This window comes from Geotrypetes seraphini, chromosome 9, assembly GCF_902459505.1.
Source record: "Geotrypetes seraphini chromosome 9, aGeoSer1.1, whole genome shotgun sequence".
NCBI lineage: Eukaryota > Metazoa > Chordata > Amphibia > Gymnophiona > Dermophiidae > Geotrypetes > Geotrypetes seraphini.
The window spans coordinates 124,080,916-124,105,546 of NC_047092.1; the positions used below are offsets into that span (position 1 = coordinate 124,080,916).

General features: G+C 43.9%; 1 protein-coding gene across 1 annotated transcript in view; it reads left to right on the forward strand.

Moving 5' to 3' along the window:
- Positions 1-24,631, forward strand: part of INPP5D (inositol polyphosphate-5-phosphatase D) — a 377,227-nt gene that overhangs the window by 61,420 nt on the left and 291,176 nt on the right. Inside the window, exon 2 of the mRNA XM_033958845.1 lies at positions 10,097-10,160. Within this exon, the coding sequence (XP_033814736.1) occupies positions 10,097-10,160 (64 nt within the window). The remainder of the gene's footprint in view (positions 1-10,096; positions 10,161-24,631) is intronic.

Below are 24,631 nucleotides of genomic sequence, written 5' to 3' on the forward strand. Positions count from 1 at the left end.
GCTAAAATCTTAGCTAATAATTTACCATCTACATTTATTAAAGATATAGGCCTGTAATTTGACACCAATGTTGGATCTTTATTTGGCTTTGGCAAAACAATAGTTAAAGATTCTGCCATAGTGCCTGATATACAACCTTTATTCAGTTGATCCTGATATAATTTTAATAAATATGGTAATAGGGAAATTTGAAATTCTTTATAAAACTCTACTGTAAATCCATCTCCACCTGGAGCGGTCCCAACTCTAAGGGATTTCAATGCCATTTGTAACTCTTTTAATGATATAGGTTTATCTAAACTTCCTTTTATATGATCAGGAACCTTAGGACCTTCAATTAAACTCAAAAAATCCAACCCATCTTTCTCTTTATTTAAATAAGACTCCGAAGAATACAGTGACTTATAATATTTTAAAAATTGTTTTAATATATTTCCAATTTGAGAATGTGAATTGCCTAACTCATCTTTAATTATGTTTATTTTTTCCTTCCTTTTCTTTGCTTTTAAATAATTAGCCAATAATCTTCCAGCCTTATTTGTACTACCATAATATACCGCTTGTTGAGCAAAAATATCTTTCCTTACTAACCCAGAGGAAATTTCATTATATTCACATTTTTTTTTTAACAATATTTGAAATGTCTCCTGTTCCCATTTATTAACCAATTTTAATTCCAAATTTTTAATTTCTTTTTCTAAATTTACATATTGCTTTCTTAGCTGTTTCTTTTTATATGCAGAATATGATATAATTTGTCCTCTCATAGTTGCTTTGAAAGCATCCCATAAAATTCCAATCGACATTTCCTCTAAATCATTAAGTAAAAAATATTCATTAATTTTAGTCTGAAATTCTGTGCAAAATTTAGAATCAGCAAGCAATGCATTATCAAACCTCCATACCGGTTTAGAATTATCTTGATCTACTAAATTAACTTCTATCCACACACCACCATGATCAGATATTATTATTGGTTCTATGTCAGCTTTTACAACTTTCTGTACTATCTGATCTGAAACAAAAATATAATCAATTCTTGAAAATGATTGATGAACATGTGAACAAAATGTAAATTCCCGATCATTAAAATGAAGAATACGCCATATATCTTTTAAATTACATGATTGTATCAAATTATCTAACCCCATTGATTTCATAATTCTACTTGGTTTTTTATCCATTATTGGATCTATAACAGCATTGAAGTCCCCAGCCACCACTAAATTAGTAGTAGCCAGTGGTAAAATTAATTGTTGTAGAGACTTAAAGAATTCACTTTGATTCGAATTAGGGGCATATACATTTAACAACGCCATTGTATTATTGCCCATGCTCATGTCAACAAGTACCCACCTTCCTAGAGGATCTGCCTTAATCATATTAAACGTTGCTGGACATTTTTTATTTATCAATATTGCTACTCCTGCCTTCTTTTTTATCGCTGGTGCAAATAAACATTGTTTTATCCAATTATCTGACAGCTTCATAGACTCTATCCCAGACAAATGTGTCTCCTGCAGAAAACATATATCTATATTCTGTTGTTTGATATATGACATTACCTTTTTCCTTTTTACTGGGTGATTCAGGCCATTAACATTTAAAGAAAATATTTTGAAAGTCATTACACAAATAAAAATTTAATATCTAAGAATCTCCACTTCAATATCATATTATACTCTTTTTCCTTATATCCATACTGTAAATTATCTCGTTCCCCTTCCCCCCAACACCTCCCTATCTCTCTTTCAACATATTTCCCCCAATTCACAAAATCTTTAATAAATACTATACCAACATCTCTTCCTCCCATTCCCCTCCCTACTCCCTCCCTTCCCCCCCCAATTAATAATGCAAACTTGGAAACGCTCATATATAATCAGGTGACAAAAAGCTCCCTTCAGGCTCTGCCATATACATCATTTATCACTCCTAATAAGCTACATTATATAATATAATATCTTTCAAATAATCTACTAAGTTCAAATTTCCTTTTTTTTTTTTTAATTTTTTTTTTTTTTTTATTTCTTCCCCTCCTTCCCCTTTTTTTTTTTTTTTCCCCCCCCTTATTCCACCTTTTTTCCTCCATTCCCTTTTCTTCTTCCACCCTCACTCCCCTCCACACTTATCCTTAAATTATAAAACATCTATAAATTCAGAATCTTTCCCTCACATGCCCAACAATCTCATTTTCATATACCAATATCTTTTAATATTAAATTGAATTTACTACAAATAAATAAATCAATATTATTGTATTCCTGTGAAAACAATTACATATTAATAAATTATTCAATTTTCTAATTGCATACCCCCTTTAATTAATCTAAAATCACCTTCTTAACCTTAAACATTAAAGTGATATTAAAATATATCATTATATATCATAAATAAACAATTTCATCAATCTTCCGCTTTGTGTAGAAAAACTCTCCAAGCATATTCAGCTTCTCCCCATCTCTTCAATTCTTCTTGTCTTTATATCAGCTGCTTGTTTTAACTAATTCATCACTATTATGCATCCATTTTTATCGTTCATTCCCTTTTTTTTTTTTCATAAAATCCCTAAACAGTTTCAGTTCCTTTAATATATTATAGTCATATAAAAGTCTGAATAAATCCAACCACACTTTCCAGTTTCATTATATTTAAATTGTCATCTATGTTTCTACAGAGTCATTCATACACTGAAGAGTCAATCCAAAAGAAATCTGATGTTCTTTGCTTTACAGTCAATTCATAGTGAAATTATTCTTAAATCCTGTTCAGATACTGCTTTATCCTTTACATCTCATACTTTCCTTGATCTTTCTTTCACTTCTTTCAAGTCACTTCTTCTTCCAAACAACTTGCATTTTTTTATAATAAGTTTATATTCTCTTTAAAATTTAGGATTTATCTGCAATCAGGCTTCTGTCTCCTTCATATTTCCAAATTCTTTTCCTTTTTTAGCGCAGTTCAAGTAATCATCCAATACAATTCTTTTTCTGTTTAAACCACCTCTTTTCCTGTAAAGTGTCCTATGCACTTAAGGAAATCTCCATCATCTACCGCCCTTTCCTTAATCTTTGAAATCATGAGTGTTTCCATTAATATAAAGTGCTCTTTGACCTCAGCTAGACTATATTCAATTCTAAAGTGTCAAGAATGTTATAAAGCTGACATCAATATATTCCAGCACTTCAAAAAGAGTCTATAGCAGGATCCTATAAATTGCTGTTTATTGCCTGGAACATCAATATCAGATAAAGGGCTGGAAATGTTACTTAAAACAGCCCTAACTTCTGTAGGGAGCCTAATTTCAACAATTAGAGCCAGTCATTCTTAGTTTATATTTAACTTTTAATATCCACCTCAATCAGAGACATCAGAATGTTCATTCACATTAATATCCCTGAGATTCATAGCATGTGGAATGATGTCATCATAGAATCCTTGCATCCACATCCTTCCATTCAGTTCCATCAGCAATTCAAATCTGTTCCATTTTTAACTGTAACTCCCAAAGTCCAATTCTCCATAAAATATACTATATCAGAAACCAATCAAAACTAATAAAAAATCAAATGAAGAGAGGAAAAAAACAACAAAAAAAAACATCTCAGAATCAAAGTATTTCTTACTCCAATCCTTCTGTTAAATTCTAGTCTCAGTTTATGTATTCATAGGCTGTTCACATTGCTCTAAGAATTCTTTTAATTTCAAAGGATCATCAAAGTTTGAAGTTTTATTTGCAAAAGTGACCCTCATAATAGCTGGGTACATTAAACCGTACCTTGCTCCAATCGCTCTAAGCTGTGGTCTCAATTCAAGCAATTTTTTCCTTTTTTGAGCTGTTGCTTTTGCAAAATCTGGCACTATATATATTTTAGAATCCTGGCACTTCAAGGTCTTATTTTCTTTTGCCAGTCTTATAATTTCTTCCACATGCTGATAACGGAGCAGCTTACAAATTAAAGGACGCGGACCCTTTTGATTATCATATCTTTTAGTCGGGACCCTGTGCGCCCTCTCTATTTCCAGAGGAAATTTAACTGTCAGAGGTAGAATTTTTGGTAAAAATTGCTCAAGAAAGGCAATAGGATTATTTTTTTTCTACCCCTTCCGGGATCCCAATCAGCCTTAAATTATTTCTTCTTTCGCGATTAGAAACATCCTCAAGATCCCTCTTTAATATTTCTATTTCTTTACAGTCTCTCTTGCAATGAGCTATTTCTTTTTCTGTTTTTTCCACTCTCTTATCTAATTGCTCCACTTTAACATCCACCACCTTCAAACTTAATTTAAGCCCTGCCAGCTCTTCTTTAACTTCCTGTATATTCTTTGCATTTTGTAAAACTATTTCCTTTATCTGGCGCAGTTCCTTAACAATGTCAATATCTTCTGCCTCATCCGTTGGCAATGGAACTTTAGAGGGGGCTATCGGCTCTATTTTTGATCTTTTGTTACTTCCTCCTACTGAGTTAGCTTTTGTCAGCTTACCCGATGCCATTATGCTGTTGATCCTCGTCTTTTTAATGAATTTCAACTGTTTTTCTGTAGCTATATTTTATTTATTTGAGCCTTTTTCACAGAGCAGTTCAGTCACCCGACCATTCTCCTTCGTCTCCAAGCCACGCCCCTTAAAGTGCTTTCTTTTTAAAAATGCTTTTGAATCCTAACTCAGACATTCCTCCACTATATTAAATTAACAATCCTCTCTTTTCTTTTAGCATATGAGTAACATGTACAAATCCCAAAACTACCATGGATGCCTGAGTGTGACCTGTAGTAGTGCATTTTAACTCACATTAGTGGTAGTGCTCTTTAATCTGCAGTAAGTTTGCACTAATGCTTACTACAGCTTAGTAAAAGGTTCACTTAATGAATATTTCTGGAAACAAGATGGAACAAACATTTTCTGGCTGACCCACCTCTACTGTGCCTTTATTTTCTAGCTTAGTTGGAGCTGACCTCTTCTGAGACACCATCGCCATATGCCTTCATTTAAAAATACCTGGGAGGTTTACCCCATTTTTAAGCCTTGTTCCCATCTAGCTCAACTGTTCAGCCACTGGCTCTCCAGAACACGATGCATGTATGCAGTTACTTGGTAAAACCATGCCAAAGGCAAGGGTTGTTTAGAGCACTCTCTTCTCTTTACATGTATTTCATATAAAGTCAACTAGTCAAGACAAGTTACAAATAAAACAGGATCTTCACATAATAAAATCATAAAGATAGAAACAATACAATTCAGCTTTCATAAGTAAACTTAACAAACCAATTCAAATACTAAAGACAGACTAACACTAACCAAAGGTCAATGAACACATAATATCACTCACCATAAAAATAGCTTTACTGGGTCAGTCCATCTAGCCCAGTAGCCCATCTTTACGGTGGAAAATCCAGGTCACTAGTACCAGGTAAAAACTCAAATAAGCACAACATTCTATGCTACCAATCCAGGGCAAGCAGTGGCTTTCCCCATGTCTGTCTTAATAACAGACTATGGACTTTTTCTCTAGGAATTTGTCCAAACATTTCTTAAAACCAGCTACGCTATCCGCTCTTACCACAACTTCTGGAAGCACATTCCAGAGTTTAACTATTCTCTGAGTGAAAAAAAAATTTCCTTCTATTGGTTTTAAAAGTATTTCCCTCTAACTTCATTGAGTGCCCCCAAGTCTTTGTAATTTTTGATGGAATAAAAAATTGATCCACTTGTACCTGTTCTACACCACTCAGGATTTTGTAGACTTCAATCATATGTCCCCTCAGCTGTCTCTTCCAAACTGAAGAGCCCTTACCTCTTTAGTACTTCATAGTCCTGCGGTATATAAACCGTTATTGTTATTATTATTATTATTATTATAAGAGAGGAGTTCATCCCCTTTATCATCTTGGTCACTTTTCTTTGAACCTTTTCTAGTTTTGCTACATATTTTTGAATTAAGGCGACCAGAATTGAGTGCAGTACTCAAGGTGAGGTAGCATCATGGAGTGATACAGAGGTATTATAACATTCTTAGTTTTGTTAACCATCCCTTTTTTTAATAATTCCTAGCATCTTGTTTGCATTTTTGGTTGCCGCCACACATTGGTTGGAAAGTTTTAGTTTAATGTCTACAATAACATCCAGATCTTTTTCTTGGGTACTGACCCCCAAGGTGGACCTTAGCATCCTGTAACTATGATTTGGGTTATTCTTCCTAATGTGCATTACTTTGCATTTGTCCATATTAAATTTCATCTGCTTTTTGGATGCCCAGTCTTCCAATTTCCTAAGGTCTGCCTGCAATTTTTCACAATCTGCATGCATTTGAATAACTTCATCTGCAAATTTAACCACACCACTCATTGTTCCAATTTCCAGGTCATTTATAAATAAGTTAAATAGCACCGGTCCCAGTAGAGATTCCTGGGCACTCCACTATTTACCCCCCTCTATTGAGAAATATGGCTATTTAACCCTACCCTCCATTTTCTATCCAATAACCAATTCCTAATCCACAACTGAACATTGCCTCCTATCCTGTGACTCTTTAATTTTCTCAGGAGCCTCTCATAAAGAATTCTGTCAAAAGCTTTCTGAAAATCTAGCTACAGTACATCAATCGGCTCACCTTTATCCACGTTTATTCTCATCTTCAAAGAAGTCAAGCAATTCGGTGAGACACGATCTCCCATGGTTGAACCCATGCTGACTCTGTCCCATTAGATCATGTTTGTCTATGTGTTCCATAATTTTATTTTTTATAATTGTTTCCATTATTTTGCCTGGAACCCTTTAAAAAAAATCAGCATAACATTGGCCACCCTCTAACCTTCAGGTACTACAGATGATTTTAGCGACAGGTTTCAGATCACTAACAGCAAGTCAGCAATTTCATGTTTGAGTTTGTTCAGTACCCTGAACAATGATGAACAATATGGCAGAGAAGCCACTACATGCGGCCAGCTCACAAGCCTTCCTCCGAAGTCAATTCTGACGTTTGAGAGAAGGTTCTATGCTAGCCAGGCAGCGATTGGCTGGCCTGGAATCTTCTCTTCAATGTCAGAATTGACGTTAGGAGAAGGCTTGTGGGCTGGTTGTGTGCAGTCGCTGCACGCACCTGGCCCGTCCCTATTGCTGCGGCGGTGGGGGGGGGAATGGAGCATGGCAGGGTCTGTTTTGGGGGTGGGGCAGGAAGGAATCGGCAGTGGTGGCTTCAGCGGAGGGCAGGCAGGGAGAGATCCTAGGTTGGGGCCAGCCCGTGTACTCCCTTAGGTATGTGTACTGCAGGTTGAGAAACACTGGTTTAAGGTTACTTGAGGTTTGCTATACCACTTTTTGTTGCAAATAGGTCAAAGCAGATTACAATACATAAATATAGCAAAAAAATAAGTAAAGCAGAAATCCATTCTCTGATAGCAATCACTGACCTTCTTTCCAACATCAGAATTAACATCAGGGGAAGGCTTGTGGGCTGGCCGCATGTAGTGGCTGCATGTGCCTGGCCCATCCCTGTTGCTATGGCGGTGGTGGGAATGGAACGTGTCCGGTGACAGGGGTCGGCTTCGGGGGTGGGGCTTGGAGAAATCAGCAGCAGTGGTTGCTTCAGCAGAAGGAGGCAGGCAGGGAGAGAGGAAGAAAAAGTTGGGGGGAATGGAGTGTATCGGGTATCAGGGTCGGTTTCGGGAGTGGGGTGGGGAAGCAGGGAGAAATTGGCAGCAGTGGCTTCAGTGTGGGGGGGGCAGGCAGGGAGAGAGGAAGAAAAAGTTGGACTCATGGAGGGACAGAGAGAAATGGTTGGGGAATGGAATGAGGTCTGGAGGAGAGGAAGCATTCAGGAGGCAGAAAGAAAGAAATAAATATTGGATGCACAGTCAGAAGGAAGTGCAACCAGAAACTCATGAAATCACCAGACAGCACAGGTAGGAAAAATGATTTTATTTTCAATTTAGTGATCAAAATGTGTCAGTTTTGAGAATTTATATCTGATATCTATATTTTGCACTATTGGCCTCTTATACAAAGCCGTGCGGCAACAGCCCCGAAGCCCTTTAAATCTCTATGGGCTTTGAGTCCGTTAGCAGAGCACAACCACTAGTACGGCTTTGTAAAAGAGGCCATATATTTGTATATTTTTCTGTAGCTGTTATTGAGGTGGTGACATTGCATATTTTAAAGTCATCTCCTTGATCTCTTTGAACCTCCCCCCCCCCCGAATATTAACATTTTCTCTGCATACAGTGTGCTTTGTGTTTTTTTTAATTTTGTGCTTACCATTATTTATTAATAAGATTATATTGTGTGTATATGAAAAATGGATGGAAAAAATTGCATTACAGTTAGTACTATTATTATGGGGGTGGAGTCAGGGGTGAAGTTTGGGTGGGTCTGGGGCGGAGCTTGGGCGGGGGTGTTCAGTTGGTATTTGTTAGGCTTAGGGGGAACATGGCTTGAAAAGGCTGAGAAACACTGCCCTAAACAAATCAAGTGCAGATTAATGGAATGACTCAAGGAGGCTGCATCTGGTACCTCCTTTTCTCCCAATCTTAGCAATCTGGCTGTCACCTTACATATCTACCCCTTGTGATAGTCCAGGCCATCATTATGTTCACTTAGAACAAAATACTCAAAGTTACGGTACAAGCTGCACACAGATGGGACCACAACTCAACAGCAATGCAAAAAAAAAAAAAAAAAGACAAAACTAGCTGTTCAATGTGAAAAACTGACAAGAAATCCTCTTCTTAAAACCTTTTATGCTGCCCTCTGACCTGATGAAAACGTTTTGGTGTAATAGGCCATCATTTTCTTCTATGCTTGCAGAACTTCCATCTGTGCATTGCAAAGGAATGCTTACTGGTCTCATATAGGGTTACCAGACGTCTGGAAAAATCTAGACATGTCCTCTTTTTAAGAGGACTGTCTGGGTGCCTTGATGGACTTTCCAAAACCTGACAGTTTGTCTGGGTTTTGGAAAGCCCTGACAAGCTCCAGCTGCGTCTAGAGGGCATCTGAGCATGCATGGATGATGTCATACACATATGCGCATGCTCGAGGCACTTCAGACGCGGCCCTGTGGTCAGAGAGGAAGAAACGAAGCTTTGTGGAGGCGGGGCAGGGGCAGAACAGAGAGGGGCTAGAGATGGAAAGGGTCGGGGCTGGAGGTGGAAGAGGGTGGGACCATGTGTCTGGGTTTTTGCAATAGTAAATCTGGTAACCCTACATTAATATCCATTTTTATATATTTCAATACAACTTGTAGCCATCTGTCCTATACACGTTAACACCTGTGCTTGAGCCCTCTGAGCATTCAGCACAATAACGTTCGCACACACCGGGCATTAAGGCTCTGATTCTATAAAAAGCGCATGCCATTAGGCAACTAGATTAGCATACTTAGCCAGTCTAAATGACTAGCCTTCTTTTTAAATTGGTTTAATTTACCTTTACAAACCAATTAAAAAACAAGTTGTCTACAATGTGATGCCTGTCCAAAAAGTAGGTGTTAGGGGGCGGAGTTTTTGGGCATGGAGGTGCCTTAGTCTTTGATGCCTTCTGACGTCTAACTCAAGTTAGGTGCCACTGGGCATAGTTCTATAAACAGCACCTAACTATACACCGATTTTGGTATCATGTATAGAACCAGACCCTAAATGCATGTTTATGGTCTTAGTAGCTTTGAGCATCGCGACCTTAGTGCATGGCAATTGCTGACTCCCCCTCCCCCACCACGGCGGTAGAATCATTACTGTTATTTATCAAGATGCAAAACTATAGCTGACAAAATAACTGGACTAAGGAAATTAAGGCATATGAAAGTGAGAAAGAAGTGGAGGTAAAATAGGATTTACAGCTTATCATTGTTTAATGTGTGCAATTAATCGTTAACATTGAGTTGATCCGAGCAGGACAAAATATTCTGCTTTTACAGGTGATTTGCATTTAAATAGAGTGTTAAGCAAACTTCTTCTAACCAAACCAGAAATACCATTTTAAAAAAATCCAATGAGAAGCAGAGAGTGCATTATCTATAAATAGTTGCCTAGCTTTCATATGCTCTTAGTAAAATATTAGGCACCATGCTAGGAAATTGTAATTTATTTATTTTTTTTCCAGATACCAGAACTGTGTCTACACCTACAGGATTCTGCCTCATGAAGATAAGCAGCTCACTGTCCAGGTATGTTCAGTTTCCTAATTTATTTTTCCTTCATCCTTTTTCTAGCCAGTAAAACTGGCTGTTTTTGATTCTTAACTGGAGGGAGTGAAGATGAATTTATCTACAAAGAGTTCTTTAAACTTCACATTGACTCCCAATGAGATGCAATGAGAAAACTCATACTGAAGCTTGAAAGCATGGAGAAGAGTGGCATTCTGAACTATAAGTGTGGGTGGCACAGTGCTTAGAGCTACAGCCTCAACTCTATGGGGTTGTGGGTTCAAATCCTGACTGCTCCTTGTGACCCTGGGCAAGTCATTTAATCCCCCATTGCTCCAGGTACATTAGAGTATGAGCCTACCAGGACAGATAGGGGGAAATGCTTGAGCACTTGAATGTAAACCACTTAGGTTATAAGTGGTATATAAATACTCAAAAAAAAGAAGAAAATACTAGCCTGAAATCTTCTTTATATGAACAAACTAATATCTATAGGAATGTATTATATATCTTGAAATATCTGTTACTAAGAGACCCTTGTAGTAAAAGTTGTTAAGCCGTAATGTTCACTTTGCATTACAGAGCAGAACAGAAACGTGGCAGAAGCTCCCAGTCTAGTATACATTGTATCTTTCTTATTATATATGGCATACCATGTCTACCATGCAACAAATTCACCTGTTATGCCCACTACACAATATTTGTTATCCCATGTCCTCCGCGCTGGGTTCTACCATGTTATGTGCCATACTGTCAGGTTAACCACGTTTGTATACTGTGTTTGCCATGCTATGTTTGTATATACTGTACAATACTGTTTGGCACACTATGTTATGGGCCATCATACTATGTCTGCCATGCTATGTTTGCCACACAATGTTTATCATGCTATGCTAAGCTTATATATATATAACTATGTTTGCCATGCTAAGCTACCATCCTATGTTTTGTTGTGTAATGCTTGTCATGCTGTGGCACTCCATGCCATGTTTGTCATGTTATATTTTACCATGCTTTCTTATGCATGTAAACCTGTAACCCGTTCTGAGCTCTCCTGGGAGGATGGGATATTAAACCAAATAAATATACAGGCTACTGCAAAACACGTATTATGCCTGTTTGCACGTGCTGTTTTCTAACAATGTTTTTTTTTACAGGGATGTGTCATGGGAGAGAGGACATTCCTGCATTATCCAGCTAGTGCGTTCATATTAGTGAGCGCAAACTGGATAACGTAGTATTAATGCAGGAGCAAATAAATTGCCCGCATTATTTTTTTTGCAGGAGTTACACGCTAATGGGAATACTAATGCCTGACTTTAATGCCACAGTAGATCTGGACTTAGCGCTCAGGAAAATCCCATGTTCGAGCATGCTAAGTCTAGATTTCACTGCATCTGATTAAAAGGGCATCAGCTACTCAAGGTCTGCTCTGAAAATCACAGGATAATTTATGTAGTGGCACAACTTATACAGTCAAGTGCATCGATAACTGGGCGCAGACCATGTTTATATGAGATGGGGGGTTCATTGTTTTATTTGAGTGGTCATTTTGCATGTCCTTGAATTATTTCCACTTACAGACATTTGTGCCATATTCAGTCAAGAATCCAGAGTGATTTATAGAGCAACAAATCTTTCTTGGGCAATAGAAACCATACGGAACTCTTCGTGGAGTTCCCCAGTGCATGCTAACATTCAATGATGGGATGCTTGTTTCTCGTTTTGCACTATCACAAATTCGAAACCTTTTGAGATCTACTACTGCTATTACGAGGGGTCGCTGAAAAGTTCTCAGCCCAATGAAAAAGAGACTGACGTGGAGCCATACGAGTTATTCCACACTTTTCTTGATACTTTTCATTTCATTCATTTCATTTCTTGATACTTTTCATTTCAACGATATGAAAAGTGTCAAGAGAAGTGTGGGGGCCTCCAGACTCACAGCTCTCCCTTGTCTAACCCTCCCAATCCGGATACTGCCCGATGCCAAATTTTATTTTATTACTGTCTATACTCCTGTTTTAGTGCCAAATTTTTATTACTGTTTATGCTTTTGTTTAGTGCCAAACTATATCACTGCCAAAAGTTTCGCCAATAGTCACTTTTCTGTTACCCCTGTTCCCCCCCAGCACATCCTTGGGCTACACACTAACCGTGGCTGCACAATCTTTCCGCTAATCATCTACTGCCCCAAGTCTCTCCGTGTTAGGCTCCATATTGTAAAGTGCTTAGCTGCTAATTGCGTTCACCGCTAGGCTCCTCCTCTGAACGACCCCAAAAAAAAAAAAAAACACCTCTCTTCCCTGATCTTGACTCTTCACTCAGCCAGCCTAATTAAGTCCCCTGCTCCTTCCGTAGCTAACACTAACCCCCCCCTGCTGCAGAATTCACGCACCAACCATCTTGTCCTAACCCCGCCATGAATCCATCCCTCTGGCTCCTTCTCCTCCTACTCTGCTCACCTCTCTATACTTCCCTCTGTCTGAAACCTCCCTCTCCCAACCTACTCGACCCCGCAAACACCAACAATATCTGCCCTGGCCTCAGAATCCCCACACTGACACGCACCAGAAATCACCCTTTCAAGAAAAACCCCTGAAAAGTCAACCAAGATTCACTAAAGCCCTTGCCTCCTGCCAATCTTCCCAACGCTGCCTCTGACTCTCTCACCCCAGTCCCTACACTCTATTGCAATGCCAGATCCGTATGCAACAAGACCCAAATCTTGAAGGACCTTCTAGACGAGCTCGACCCTGGATTCCTGTGCATCACGGAATCATGGATCGCCAAAGACGATCTATTTACACAAAACGAGCTCCTCCCCCACGGTTATCAAGGCCTCTTCTCCCCCAGATCCAATCGAAAAGGAGGCGGACTGGCACTCCTCTATAAATCTTTCTTTGACGTCCAGCTCCTCGAGAAAGGCACTCACGCCTCTCTAGAATATATGCTTGCCTCTGTCAATGATGAACTCCGCACTCACCCATTGGGCATTTTGTTACTATACTGCCCACCTACCCCTTGGATCAACTCCTCCAATCTCGTCTTTGAGGCCATAACAAATGCCTTCCTTAAATTTCTAAGACTACTGATCGTTGGTGATATCAATCTCCACCTTGACGATACCAACAGCAAGGACACGATTGAATTTAACAACTTCCTTACCTCTCTCGGTTTCCCCTCACCTACCTCTTCTCCAACCCACGAAAAGGGGCACATACTAGACTTCACCACTTTCCTTGATCTTACCGCCTTCAAAACTTCAACCAATGACACTCGTTGGGAACAAGTCCCTTGGTCTGACCACTTCTTAGGAGCTACCTGTCTCCCCATTTTCATGTCACACCTCGAATCCCCATCCCATTCCTCCCATTCCATAACCTTCCGCAAAAAAACTTCGAGCAACCTATTCTGGTCCAAATTCCTCAACCAACTCTCCTCCAATCCTAAGCCCACAGACTCCAAATCCTACTGGCGCAACTGGATCTCCCTCTCCGAATCCATCTACCACTCCCTTGCTCCAATATCCACTAAAACCATCTCCTACCCCCGAAAGGCCCCCTGGTACCTACACAGAGAACTGAAACAGAAATGTCGCGCTTTGGAGCGCAAATGGAAAAAGTCCAAATCCCCTTCAAATAGACAGACCTGGAGGGTCTATATTAAACTTTACAATTCAACACTAAAAAAAGCCAGGAAGAACTTCTTCGGAGAAAAGATCTCCAGATCCAACAACCAGATCAGTGCGCTGTTCAACATTTGGCGCTTCTTAACTACAAAAAAGGACCCATCCTTGCTCCCCTCATCTCTATCAGCCGATGCACTAGCAAAATTCTTCAATGAAAAGGTTACCACCCTAAGATGCTCCTTCCCGCCTACAGTCTCCTACAGTCCCATTCCAGCTGACAGATCCTGGACCGTCTTTGAGCTTGTTTCCGAATCACAAGTCTCTAAACTCTGCCTCAAACTAAAAACTTGCAAGTGCATCTTGGATCCTTTTCCCTCCTACCTATTTGAGAATATCTCTACACAGGCCATCGCTTCTCTCACCAAACTTATAAACTCTGCCCTAACATCGGGCCTTTTCTCCTCCGAAATGGGACATATTGCACTGACCCCTCTATTGAAAAAGACCGACCTTGACCCCTCCATACCATCCAATTACCGTCCAATAGCAAATATCCCTCTCCTAACCAAGATGTCAGAATCCATCATATCCACTTAACTCTCATCCTACCTAGAAAGATTCTCTATTCTCTTACCCTACCAATTCGGCTTCAGACCAACTTCAGCACTGAATCCCTATTGGCCTCACTAATCTCTAAGGTGCAACAACTCCATTCTCGCAACAAATTTGCTGTTCTTCTACAATTCGACCTCCCTGCAGCTTTCGACATCATCCTAATCTTCCAACTCTCCGAAATAGGCATAAGCTCCATAGTCCTAAATTGGTTCTCGAAATTCCTACGCTTCTGCTCCTACACCGTTAACGCAAACGGTACCTCATCTTCCCCCTGGAAGCCGATATGTGGAGTCCCGCAAGGCTCACCCCTCTCTCCTATCCTTTTCAACATCTACATGTCTCCCCTAGAAACTCTCTACACCTATGCGGACGAGAAACTCATCCTCCTCGAGACAGATTCGAACCTAACTAACCTCGCTGAGAACATATCCACATGCACAATGAACCTCCAATCCTGGGCCCAAGCTGTACAAATGAAGCTGAATGAGTCCAAAACAAAACTACTTTGGCTCGGCCCAATATTAGATCATTTACCCACCTCCATCCCACTATCTTCCGGCCCCACTCTTCAGCTTGAGTTCTCAAGCAAAGTCCTGGGCATCATTATAGACTCCTCTCTCTCCTTCAATGACCACCTCAACTCCTTGGTAAAAAAAATGCTTCTTTAGCCTTCATATGCTGAGGAAAGCAGGATCCTGCTTTCATCATTCTCACTTCGCCGTACTTGTTCAATCCACCATCCTCTCTAGACTGGATTATTGCAACTCCATCTATATAAGCCTAACTAAGAAAAACCTCCATAGACTCCAGTTAATTCAGAATGCCGCGGCTAAGCTTATTTTCGCAAAATACAAGTTCGACCACGTCTCTCCACTCCTGCCCAAGCTTCACTGGCTTCCAGTATACTCTAGAGTCCTCTTTAAATGTGCCTGCTTAGCTTTCAAGATCCTACATGGCATCCTTCCTCCCGTTATCCCACTCTTTTGGAACTCCTCAAACCCTCACTCCATCAGACCCTCCCAAAAACTGAAACTATCATTCCCCTCTACAAAAGGTATATCCTGCGCAGGAAAACTAGGAACATCCCTCCCCTTTAGAATCACAGAACTCTGGAACAACCTCACATCCCCGCTCAGAAATTCAAGCTCCCTCCAATCCTTCCGCAAACACCTGAAAACTTGGCTCTTTTCAAAAACCTAACACCTCCCGCTCTCTAGTACCCTTGTCCCTCTCTTTCTTCTTAGTTCCTTTCCTATAACCCCTCATTGTAGTTCCTTTCTATTCTAACTGTAAACCGTGCCGAGCTCTACGTTCACGGAGATGGCGCGGTATACAAACCTAAGGTTTAGTTTAGTTTAGTTTAATAGATTAGACTCCTGATGAAGGCTTTTGCTGAAACACTGCCACTGTTGAGTCATATCTAATAAAGAGCTTATTTCTTTGCATCCCATTCGCTTGCCTCGCTTGTTCCCACTGTGTGTTTGACTTTGTGTGTTTTTTTTTGTGGAACTTTTCTTGCTCTTCTTTGGTTTGTGTACCTATGGTTTTCTGCATGGCACTTGACACACATTAATTTATTAGCCTGACTTTTGATTTACCAACACTCTGAGATATGCATTGATTCTATAGTCTTAGACTGGTTCTCGAAATTCTTACAATCTTGCTCATATACTGTTAATGGCACTATGTCATCTTCTTGGAAGCCGCTATGCGGCTGTCCCCTATTATTTTCAACATTTATATGTCTTTGAAGCTTTTCCATCTCTCCCTTTGAAACATTATATACATATGCAGATGACATTTTTGTCCTTCTTGAGATAGATTCGAATCTTACTATCCTCGCTGAGAATATAATAGAATGTATAATGAAACTTTAATCTTGGGCCCATACTGTACAAATGAAGCTGAATGAGTCCAAAACAAAACTACTTTGGCTTGGCCAAAATCAGATCAGCTACTTTCAGTGGCATACCTAGCATATGTGACACCCGGGGCCCATCATTTTTTGATTAACATCCCCCATTTATATGAAAAATATGATTTTTAGTAACAATCCACATATCGCACAAGAGTGTACCTAGGAAAAGGCAGCATCTTAAACACTGCAGTGAGCACTAGAACACCAACACATACATTGTAAAACTAAATAAGCCAGATCCTGCACAGTCAATTGATCCTGTATAGTCAATGCTATTAAAAAGCCCTTTCATACACACAGACAGATACACCCTCGCCCAATATGGAATAATCACAAACTAAAAATAGAAATATGTAGACAAAAGTTAAACTGAACCGCCAAGAAACCAGACTCTGCATACAATGCAACACTACAACACCACAAAAAGCACAGTTATTTACCGTAACAGATGTTATCCAGGGAAACCCGGCAGATATTCTCGACATGTGGGTGACGTCATCCACGGAGCCCCGACGCGGACAGCTTGCTAGTATTGCTACGCGCATGCACGTGCCTTCTCGCTCAGCTAGAGGGCGCATCTTCTCAACGTGGTCTTCAGTTCAGATAGCTAGCAAAGAAGCCAACCCGGAGAGGTGGGAGGATTGCGAGAATATCTGCCTGCTGTCCCTGGATAACACCTGTTACGGTAAATAACTGTGGTTTATCCCAGGACAAGCAGGCAGTATATTCTCAACATGTGGGTGACCTCCAAGCTAACCAAGAAGGGACGGTGGGAGAGTTGACAAATTAGGAGAACAGATTATGCAAAACCGACTGGCCGAACCAGCCGTCGTGCCTGGAAAAGGCATCCAGACAGTAATGAGAGGTGAAAGTATGAACCAAGGACCAAGTGGCGGCCTTGCAGATCTCTTCAATAGGTGTAGACCTGAGGAAAGCAACAGACGCCGCCATTGCTCTGACCTTGTGCCCCATGACCCGACCCGGCAGCAAAAGACCAGCCTGAGCATAGCAGAAAGAAATACAAACAGCCAACCAGTTGGATAAGGTACGCTTGGAAACAGGATGGCCCAACCAATTAGGATTAAATGAGATGAAGAGTTGAGGAGCCATCTGATGAGACTGGAGCATTGGAGGTAGAAGGCCAATGCCCTCTTACAGTCAAGAGTGTGAAGCGCCACTTCACCAGGCTGAGAATGGAGTTTCGGAAAAAACACCGGAAGAACAATGGATTGGTTGAGGCGGAATTTCGAAACCACCTTGGGCAAGAACTTCGGATGAGTACGAAGGACCACCTTGTCATGATGAAAAACAGTAAAAGGCGGGTCCACAACCAGAGCTTGCAGCTCACTGACTCTGCGAGCAGACGTGAGAGCAACAAGAAATACCACCTTCCAAGTGAGGAATTTCAGATGAACCTTATCCAGGGGCTCAAATGGAGGTTTCATTAATTGAGCCAGAACTACATTAAGATCCCAAACCACCGGGGGAGGTTTGAGAGGAGGATGAACATTAAAAAGATCCTTCATGAATTGAGAAACCACTGGATGGATGGAGAGCGATTTCCCATCAATTGGCTGATGAAAGGTAGCAATCGCACTAAGGTGGACTCGAATAGAATTCAATTTGAGGCCAGACTGAGACAAGTGGAGCAAATAATCCAGCACGGAGGGCAAGGCGGCAGACAACGGCTCCAGGCTATGTGAAGCACACCATGCAGCAAACCTAGACCACTTCTGAGAGTAGCATTGTCGAGTAGAACTTTTACAAGAAGCCTCACCAACATCCCAGACCGACTGAGAAAATCCGAAGGAGGGAGTTAGGTGCACAGGAACCAAGCCATTAAGTGTATAGACTGCAGATTGGGATACAGCAGCGAACCCTAACCCTGAGACAGCAGAGAAGGAAACACTGGCAGAAGCAGTGGCTCCCTGACACTGAGCTGAAGGAGAAGGGAGAACCACGGTTGCTGGGGCCAATGAGGAGCTATCAGAATCATGTCGGCATGAGCCGACTTGAGCTGCACGAGGGTCTGCAGAATCAGAGGAAAAGGAGGGAACGCGTAGAGGAACCGGCCCATCCAATCCAGAAGGAAAGCATCCACCTCGAGACGATCCGGGGAGTAAATCCAGGAACAGAAGCGAGGCAATTTGTGGTTGAGGGGCGAGGCGAATAGATCTACTTGCGGCGTCCCCCAGCGAGCAAACACCTGACACAGAATCGAGGCATGAAGCGACCATTCGTGTGGCTGGAGAAGACGACTCAGCCTGTTCGCAAGGCAGTTGTGCTATCCCTGGATGTAGACCGCTCGAAGGAAGATGTTGTGACGTATCGCCCACTCCCAGAGCCGAAGTGCCTCCTGACAAAGAGACAGGGAACCCATACCCCCCTGTTTGTTTACATAATACATCGCCACCTGGTTGTCTGTGTGCACCAGGACCACCTGATCCTGAAGCAAATGCCGAAAGGAGACCAGGGCATTGTAAATTGCTCAAAGCTCCAGCAGATTGATATGGTAGTGACGGTCGACGCTCGACCAAAGACCCTGGATTCGGAGGTCGTCGAGTTGAGTCTCCCAGGCATACGCGGAGGAGTCCATCATCAGGACCTTCCGCGGCGGGGCATGAAAAAGAGAAAACCTCTTGAAAGATTGGAAGAGAGCGTCCACCAATGGAGCGAACGCCGCAAGGAGGGAATCACCGCAATGCGCTGAGAGGCGGGATCCCGGTCCTGTCTCCACTGGGACGCCAGGGTCCATTGAGGTATTCGGAGGTGAAGTCTGGCAAAAGGAGTCACTTGAACGGTGGAGGCCATGTGCCCCAACAGGATCATCATCTGCTTGGTGGAGGCCGTGGACTGAAGGGAGACCTGCCAGCAGAGGTGGATGAAGGCGGCCTGCCGAGGCTGAGGCAGAAACGAGCGGAGGCGAACCGTGTCAAGCACCACCCCAATGAACTGCAGAGATTGAGAGGGGCACAATTGGAACTTGGGAAAGTTGATCTCGAAGCCCAGGCGCTGAAGGAAGATAATAGTCTGTTGGAAGATAATAACCCCCTCCGTGACGGTGCTTTAATAAGCCAATCATCGAGGTACGGGAACACCTGAAGACCCTGGGACCGGGGGGCCGCCGGCACCAACACAAGGCATTTGGTAAAGACTCGGGGGGACGAAGCGAGCCCAAACAGGAGGACCCGATACTGCAGGTGAAGGTCCCCCACCTGAAAGCGAAGGAACTTGCGAGAGGCCAGGTGGATCGGGATGTGAGTATAGGCCTCCTTCAGGTCCATGGAGCAAATCCAGTCCCCCTCGTCCAGCAGGGGATACAATGTGGGAAGAGAGAGCATACCAAACTTCTCCTTGACCAGGAACTTGTTCAGCTCTCGGAGGTCCAGGATAGGGCGCAGGTCCCCGGTCTTTTTGGGGACCAAAAAGTACTGGGAGTAGAACCTGGAGCCCCGCTGATCCAGGGGGACCTCCTCCACCACCCGGAGGCGAAGGAGAGCGTGAGCCTCCTGGAGAAGGAGGGAGAGTTTGAAGGACACTCTCTTGGGGCCCGGTCCAGAGGCAGTGTCCGGAAGAGCAGGGAATACCTCTCTCTGATGACGGAGAGGACCCAATTGTCCACAGTTATCACAGAGGGGATAAAAGGCCCTGAGACAGCCCCCTATAGGCAGAGGAGAAGGCTCGAGGACAGAGGGGGGCCGGCCTGCTCCAACCCAGATAGTCAAAAGGACGGCGCAGGCTTAGCCGTCAGAGGGGCCTGAGGCTTTTGAGGAGCCCGCTGCTGCTGCTGACACCAAGGAGGCAGTCTCAAAAACGCCGGCGTCGATTTCTGTCGATAGCGCCGGGGAGGCAACTTGTACGACTTAGGAGTGGGCTTCGCCTTGAGTCGGACCAAGGAGGCAAAGGAGCACTCATGCTCAGAGAGGCTTTTGGTGGCTGCCTCGATAGTCATCAAAGAGTTCGTTGCCCAAGCAGGGGAGATTTACCAGCCGATCCTGCAGATTCCGGTCCATATTGACTATGCGGAGCCAAGCCAGGCAGTGCAAAGGCATCATATGTTGCCTGAAACATATAAAGCCTAATCTGCGACAGCGTATCCAGGAGCAAGCGAAACTCCGCCTGGCGATGGACCGGCAAATCATCCAGGAAGGAGGGCAGAGTCATAATGCACTTTTTAAGATAGGAAGGGAACGTAAAATTGTAGTTCAGAACCCTGTTTGTCATCATCGAGTTCTGATACAGGCGCCTGCCAAACTTATCCATAGTTCGGCCCTCCCGGCCCGGCGGGTCAGCCGCGTAGACATGGGCAGGATTGGACTTCTTCAGGGTAGATTCCACCACCAGAGACTGGTGGGAGAGTTGAGCCTTTTCAAACCCCTTACAAGGGACGGTCCGGTACTGGGATTCCATTTTGGACGGAATGGCCGGGATAGCATAAGGAGTCTCCAAATTCCGGAAGAAAGTCTACTGCAAAACCAGATTCAAAGGGAGATGAAGGGATTCCTTCGGTGGATAAGGAAGCTTCATCTCCTCCAAATATTCCCGGATGTACCTGGAATCAGATTGGAGGTCCAATTGCAGCGCCTTGTCCATGTCCACCACAAGCCTGTTGAAGGAGGACGGTCTGCCCGCAGAAGGGCCCTCCAGGGGGGAAGCCAAGTGAGACTTCGGGGCAGTCGAAAACGAGGGGGAAGCGTCCCTCGAATACTGCGCCGGCACATCAGTGTCCACAAGCACGGACGTCGAGGAGGCCCCACTAAAAGAACGAGGGGGAGTCGACGACAGCTTGCGTTTAGCAGCCGGGCAGGTGAGGACCCGGGGGTCCAAGGGATGGAGATCCGAGGAGCCCGCCCCGGCGAGCCCCGGGAAGAAGAAACCCGCCGATACGGGAGGGAGGCGGGGGTCCTTCATCTCGGGGCCCCACGGTCCGGGGACTGAGACGGCACAGGAGAGTGGAGAAGAGTAGGGTCCGACAGCACGAGGTCAGACGGCTTGATGGACCCCGTAGTGCGAGGGCCCGGTGATCTGCCCCGCTTCGGGGAAGACTCCCGTGGCCGCTTCGCAGACCTCTGCCTCGAGGGAGAAGTACGCCTCGACCGGTGCTTTGCACGAGGACGGGCAGCGGGAGAAATACGCCTCGAGGGAACAAGCGAGAAATCACTCGAGGACAAGTGCCTAGACCAGGGGTGCCCAATACTTCGATCGCCATCAACTGGTCGATCACTCAGGCAACCCCAGTCGATCGCAGAGCCGGGTTCCCTTCCCTTCTGTTTTTTTCCCCCCTCCTGACTGGCCCGCCTCTTGAAGAACGCCGTCCAATCAAAAGTCAGCTCATTCAGTCCTCGCCGCTCTCCAGACCCCCAGGCTGCCGCTGCTAGTGGAGGAGGAAGAGGAGTCCTCGGCGCAGAGCAGGCAGCAGAGGGGCGTACCGCGCTCTCGTCCTTCTGGCAGTGGACATGCTTGAAGGAGCAGGGAAGGGAGTCGGGTTTAGGTAGCAATCAGGAGGGGTGCTGGTTGTGGAGCCGCTGGCTGGGGACACGTTGATGTAGTCAGTGCAGGGCAGCTTGCCCTCGTTGCTCTCCACGGAGAGTTTGGGCTTGGCCCCGTTGGTCCACATCTTGCTGTAGCCGTCGGGCGAGCAGCTGCTGCTGGGTGACATCCGGCTTTCTCCCTGGCCTCCCGGTACTTTTAGCAATTCTTGCAGGTTGCCATTGGCCTCAGGAGCTGTCTTCCCTCTGCCGTGGTCCTGCCCCTCCTCTGAGTCAGAGTCAGGATTGGGGCAGAGGGAAGACAGCTCCTGAGGCCTATGGCAACCTGCAAGGATTGCTAAAGTACCAGCGATCCTCTCTGCAGGTTGCTCCCTGCAGGAATTAGGTCAAAGGATGTGGAAGGGCAGGGAGGAACATGCAGGTCTTCCGGGGGGGGGGGAAGGGCAGGGGCAGACCTTCAGGGGGGAATGTGCAGGCCTTCAGGGGGGATTGTGCAGGCCTTTGAGGGGTGCAGACCTTCAGGAGGACAGGCAGGCCTTCAAGGGGTGGGGTGCAAGCCTTCGGGGCCCTGCTGTAGAAATACACGGAGGGAGGGAGAGAAGGGGGGTTCAAAGAGACGTGAATATGCCGGACTTTGGGGAGGGAAGAAATAATGGGTCTAAAAACAGAGGGTGGGTGAGAGATGGTGGATTTAGGGAGGGAAGAAACAGAAAGGGAGAGAAGTTCAACACAAGGGATGGTGTGGAGGGGGGAAGAGATACTGGATAGGAGGGTAGTTGGAAAAAGAAAGGGAGAGATGGTGGACCCTGGGGTGGTGGGGAAGGAGGGAGAGATGCTCAATGAAAGGGTAGTTGAGAAAGGTGGATCTGTGGATGGAAATGAAAAAAAGGAAAGATGCCAGACTTCCAGGGCAGGGAAGGGAAATGAAAGGGGAGGACAGAGATAGAAGATGGATGGTTAGCACGGAGAAAGAAGGAGACCCTGGCAAGCAAGTTATCAGAAGACAACCAGAGCCTTGGACCAACAAAATTTGAATAATGTCCAGACAACAAAAGTAGGAAAAATGATTTTATTTTCAATTTAGTGATCAAAATGTGGCCATTTTGAGAATTTATATCTGCTGTCTATATTTTGCACTATGACCCCCTTTTACTAAACCGCAATAGTGGTTTTTAGCGCAGGGAGCCTATGAGTATTGAGAGCAGCGCAGGGCATTCAGCACAGCTCCCTGCACTAAAAACCGCTATTGCGGTTTAGTAAAAAGGGAGGGGCTATATTTGTTTATTTTTGTATGGTTGTTACTGAAGTGACATTGCATAAAGTCATCTGCCTTGATCTCTTTAAAAAAAAAACCAGAATATAAATGATAATTAACATTTTCTCTGCGTACAGTGTGCTTTGTGTTTTTTTAAATTTTATTGTTGGTAGATCATTTTGACTTGGTCATTTTAAAAGTAGCTCGCAAGCCCAAAAAGTGTGGGCACCCCTGGTCTAGACCAACGCTGCTTGCCTCGAGGGCCCTCGTCGCGACGCTCAGGCTGGTCCACAACAAGCGAAGTTGAGGCCGGGGCAAGCTGGGCCAAAGCTGAAGAGATCTGCGTGGTTAGAATAGCCTTAAGCATATCCTCAAACATTGGCATCGAGACCAAGGGATTCGGACATACGGACACCTTAATATACTCCAATGAGGGCGACCTCGAGGTAGAGTATTCCCTTAAAGTGGAAGCATGCTTGGGAGGAGGTCTCGTTGAGGCCGGCAGGACTACACTCACTGCCTGGGAGGCCAGAGACTCCGAGGATCGCTTCTTCGGTAGCTGAGCTGAACCTGAAGGAGGAAGAGGAGACTTACCCGAGGTCAAGGTCTTCGAAGCCGGAGCCCCCGAGTGCTTCGAGGTCGAGGGGGACTTGCTTGGGACTGAGGTCTTCGAGGCCGACGTCGAGACCGAGATCGAGGCCAAGACTGGGGTCGAGGTGGGACCCGCTTCCATGGCGAAGAGGTCCAGAATCTTGGCCTGATGCCGACGAAGAGCCCGAGGTTGAAGGGTTGCACAGCGAGGGCAAGAGTCCGTAGGGTGATCAACCCCCAGGTAAAGGATACACCAACGGTGCGGGTCTGTGATGGAAATAACCCGACCGCATTGTGTGCACTTCTTGAACCCGGTGAGAGGCCAGGACATAGGGTAGAGAGAAAAGGCCGTGGCCATGCGAGGCCGAGCTGCCATCGAAGAACTGGGAGTCCCCGGTCGCAGATCGATGGAGGAAAAAACAAATTTTTTTTTTTGGATGAAAAGACAAGAAAACATCAAAAACGTAGCGCACAGCGACTTCCGAGGAAAAAACAAAAGAAAACAAAGCCGCAGTGCAAGAAAGGCACTTAGGATCGCAGAGAAGAGAGACAGGGCTTTCTGGCTTCGTGGAAAACTAAGAACTGAAGACCACGTTGAGGAGAAGCGCCCTCTAGCTGAGCAGGAAGGCACGCGCATGCACGATGCAGTACTAGCAAACTTGAGATCTTCAATCAAATTTGCTTGAAAAGCTGTCCGCGTCGGGGCTCCATGGATGACGTCACCCACATGTCGAGAATATGCTGCCTGCATGTCCTGGGATAAACAGTAATACATGTCCTCTAATACTATGCAAAATATAAAGACAATAGATGTAAATTTGAAAAAAAACTGATACATAACAATCATCATTTTACAAATTAACAAATAAAAGTAAAATAAATAATGAGAAATAAGAAAATACCATTTTATTGGACTAATCCCCGTAAGCTCAGTCCCCATCCCCGCAAACCACCTGATTCCATCCACACAAGCCTTGAATTGTTTTATATTGA